The sequence below is a fragment of the Schistocerca nitens genome, chromosome 11 (genome assembly GCF_023898315.1).
Source record: "Schistocerca nitens isolate TAMUIC-IGC-003100 chromosome 11, iqSchNite1.1, whole genome shotgun sequence".
Taxonomy (NCBI): Eukaryota; Metazoa; Arthropoda; class Insecta; order Orthoptera; family Acrididae; genus Schistocerca; species Schistocerca nitens.
The window spans coordinates 66,532,723-66,535,618 of NC_064624.1; the positions used below are offsets into that span (position 1 = coordinate 66,532,723).

The 2,896-nt window shown below is 37.3% G+C and overlaps 1 protein-coding gene across 1 annotated transcript; it reads left to right on the forward strand.

Moving 5' to 3' along the window:
• The first annotated feature begins 792 nt into the window (after positions 1–792).
• On the forward strand, positions 793–1,914 carry LOC126212640 (uncharacterized). Its single transcript, XM_049940066.1, has one exon. The coding sequence runs from the start codon at positions 793–795 to the stop codon at positions 1,912–1,914; it is 1,122 nt and encodes a 373-aa protein (XP_049796023.1).
• The last annotated feature ends 982 nt before the right edge of the window (positions 1,915–2,896 follow it).

Sequence of the window (2,896 nt, forward strand, 5' to 3'; positions counted from 1 at the left end):
ATTGTAAAGAAACTTACTCTGCATTCAGAAGCTAATCCAAATTGCTGTGCCACACTCTTGTTTCTGTTGGAACAGATAGATTTGTTGGCAATGAATAAGCGGACATATTCGGTTGATATGATGATGCATGCATTTATCATCTACAACCAATCTCCAGCTTGCTATGCAGCACTCCGGTCAAGTGGATTGCTTACCTTACCACATGTGAAACACATTCAGCAGCTTTCATCTTCACTGAAGATTTGTCCAACCAATAAATCACAAAATGCCCATTTTCTTAAAATTGTTGTGGATAAATTAGATGAGAGAGAAAAATTTGTAATTCTGCAAGTGGATGAAATTTATGTTAAGCCATGTATTCAGTTTAAAGGGGGGAAACTCCATGGATATGCAGAAAATAATGCCCCATCTGAGGCAAGAACTGTGCTTGCCTTTCTCACATCATCTTTATATGGCAGTTTCAAAGAAGTTGTTCATTTGGTTCCTGTCAAACAGTTGTCAGGCTCAGATCTCCATAAATTAACACTTAATGTGTTGCAGTTTCTTTCCTCATGTGGTCTGACTGTTGTTGTTATTATATCTGATAACAACAGAATTAATAGGAATATGTTTTCACTATTGGTAAAAAATTCCAGCAGTCCATATTCCTTTCTGTCATGTGGTTCCCCTGTATTTGTAATGTTTGACACAGTTCATTTGTTAAAAAGTATTAGGAACAACTGGTTGAACCAGAGGGACAGTGACAGAACATTTAAATTTCCCCATTTTGACTCAACATCCAATGATCTGCTAATGGCAAAATTTTCAGATATTGAGAACCTATACAAAAAGGAACTCGACCAGCTTTTGAAATTAGCTCCTCGGTTGACTCACAAGTCAGTGTATCCCAGTAGCTTAGAAAGACAAAATGTCAGTCTTGTCTGCAATATTTTTAATGAGACAACACTTGCAGGCTCAAAAGCTGAATATGGTGAAATTTCAGGAACTGTACACTTTGTTGAAATCATTCTCCGTTGGTGGAATATTATTAATGTTAAGAACTGTACAAAGGGAATTCACAAACAAAATGAATTGTGTCTGCCTTTCACTAGTGCTTCTGATGACAGGCTTGAATTTCTTGACAAATTTTTGGCTTGGTTAGAGAGATGGAGGGCTTTGGACACTACCAGTTGTCTGACCACAGACACACATCAGGCACTGTATCAGAGTACTTCTGTTATTTCAGAAGTTGTTGAATATTCTTTCAGTGGTGTAGGTGTGCAGTATCTTCTCACGGGAAAACTACAAACTGATAATTTGGAATCAAGGTTTAGTAGGTATCGTCAATTATCGGGTGGAAACTATAACGTTTCTGTAACCCAGGTATTTGAATCTGAAAAGTTGCGTATAATGAGTGTTTTGGGAATAAAGTCTGCAAAAGATGGCCCCGTAAAATTTTCTCCAGAAATAATGAATGACATAAGCATCTCAGATGTAATGTCTACAGATGTTGACGTGAATCCGTTTGTTAGTGTTTTGAACTACATAGGCAATGAAACTGTTGATGTACACCAATCTGTGCTTCTGTATGTTTGTGGTTATGCAGCGCACAAAACAACACAATTGCTCAGTTGTACAACATGCACTGATTTTGTTTTAGGCACACATACCACAGATAAATATTTTGATAACCTTGTCCGAAGTGGATTGACTGTGCCATCAGATATTGTTGTGGAACTTGGCACTTTTGTATATACAGTTATGCAGCTTTTAATATCTGAAGAGTATGAAACAAAATTCCTCACTTGTCAAAATCAAAAGCAGTTACTACTCAATCTGGTTGGCCAAGGAGTTAAATCACATGTTTCTCTGCAAATATTTGTAACAGATTCATGTCTCTGTGGAAGGCCACTTACTGATATCTACAATGTGTAACATATTGTTAAATAATTATACCAAACTCCAAAATGATCATTTAATATGTTCCAAGAAGGAGGGAGTTAATAGAAAATTTAAACATTACATAACTTTTGACACAAAATTATGAAATTTCTTTCTTACCCATAACCTCAGTCCTTAAATGCTCCGATTAGTACTGGCAAGGAGGAGGTGGCCACTATGAAATAAACTTTAATGCACTGATAAATTTCAGTCATGCTTCTTATGCAAATCCTACAGCAAGGTCCCCAGTTCATTCTGACTCAGAAAGATGTGTGAAAGTATTTAAATAGATTGTGTATCACCTATGATTTTAAAATAAATCTAACATACCAATGAACAATACACAAAAAACGTTCGTTAAAAATTATTATTATTATGCCACCCTCATATATAAAGGTGTGAAAGATATGTTGCAGCTGTCAGAAACTTTTATATTAGTTTGTCATTTATATAGGAAGGAACATGACAATACATTTCAAATAACAGACTGAAATAATTGCAAGTCTGCAAATAATGTTACTAGGTACCTCACAAAATTGTTTGCTGAACTTGTATCTCCAAATCTCGGGTAAGAAACGTCATAATATACTGCTATGAAGCACATGTGAGTTATTTAAAAGTTCATCGTTGCAAGGAAACGAGAATAAAATGCGTAATTCCGACATAAAGTCGGCGTAATACTGCGAGAAATTAGCTTTTCTAGGTTACTGTGTTATTTATAGGGACCAAATCTACAAAAAAAGAAAGTGATTGCGTATTTATATCTGACACGTCGCCTGCAATCGGCGAAATCTAAACTTCAGTCTGGGCCTAGCTGGTCACGCTAGCCGGCCTACTGACGTCACAGGCTACGACGTTGTCAGCTTGACGACTCCGGCCTCTAATACAGGCGGCCGTGGCCGACTCCACACAGTAGGGGGCCCGGCGTACGGCCCGATCCAAAATCACTGTAGTGGTGACACGTGGCTGCAGACGA

What these genes read in the sequence shown, in the direction of transcription:
- LOC126212640 (XM_049940066.1), top strand. Translation starts at nt 793, where the DNA reads ATGGCAAAATTTTCAGATATTGAGAACCTATACAAAAAGGAACTCGAC.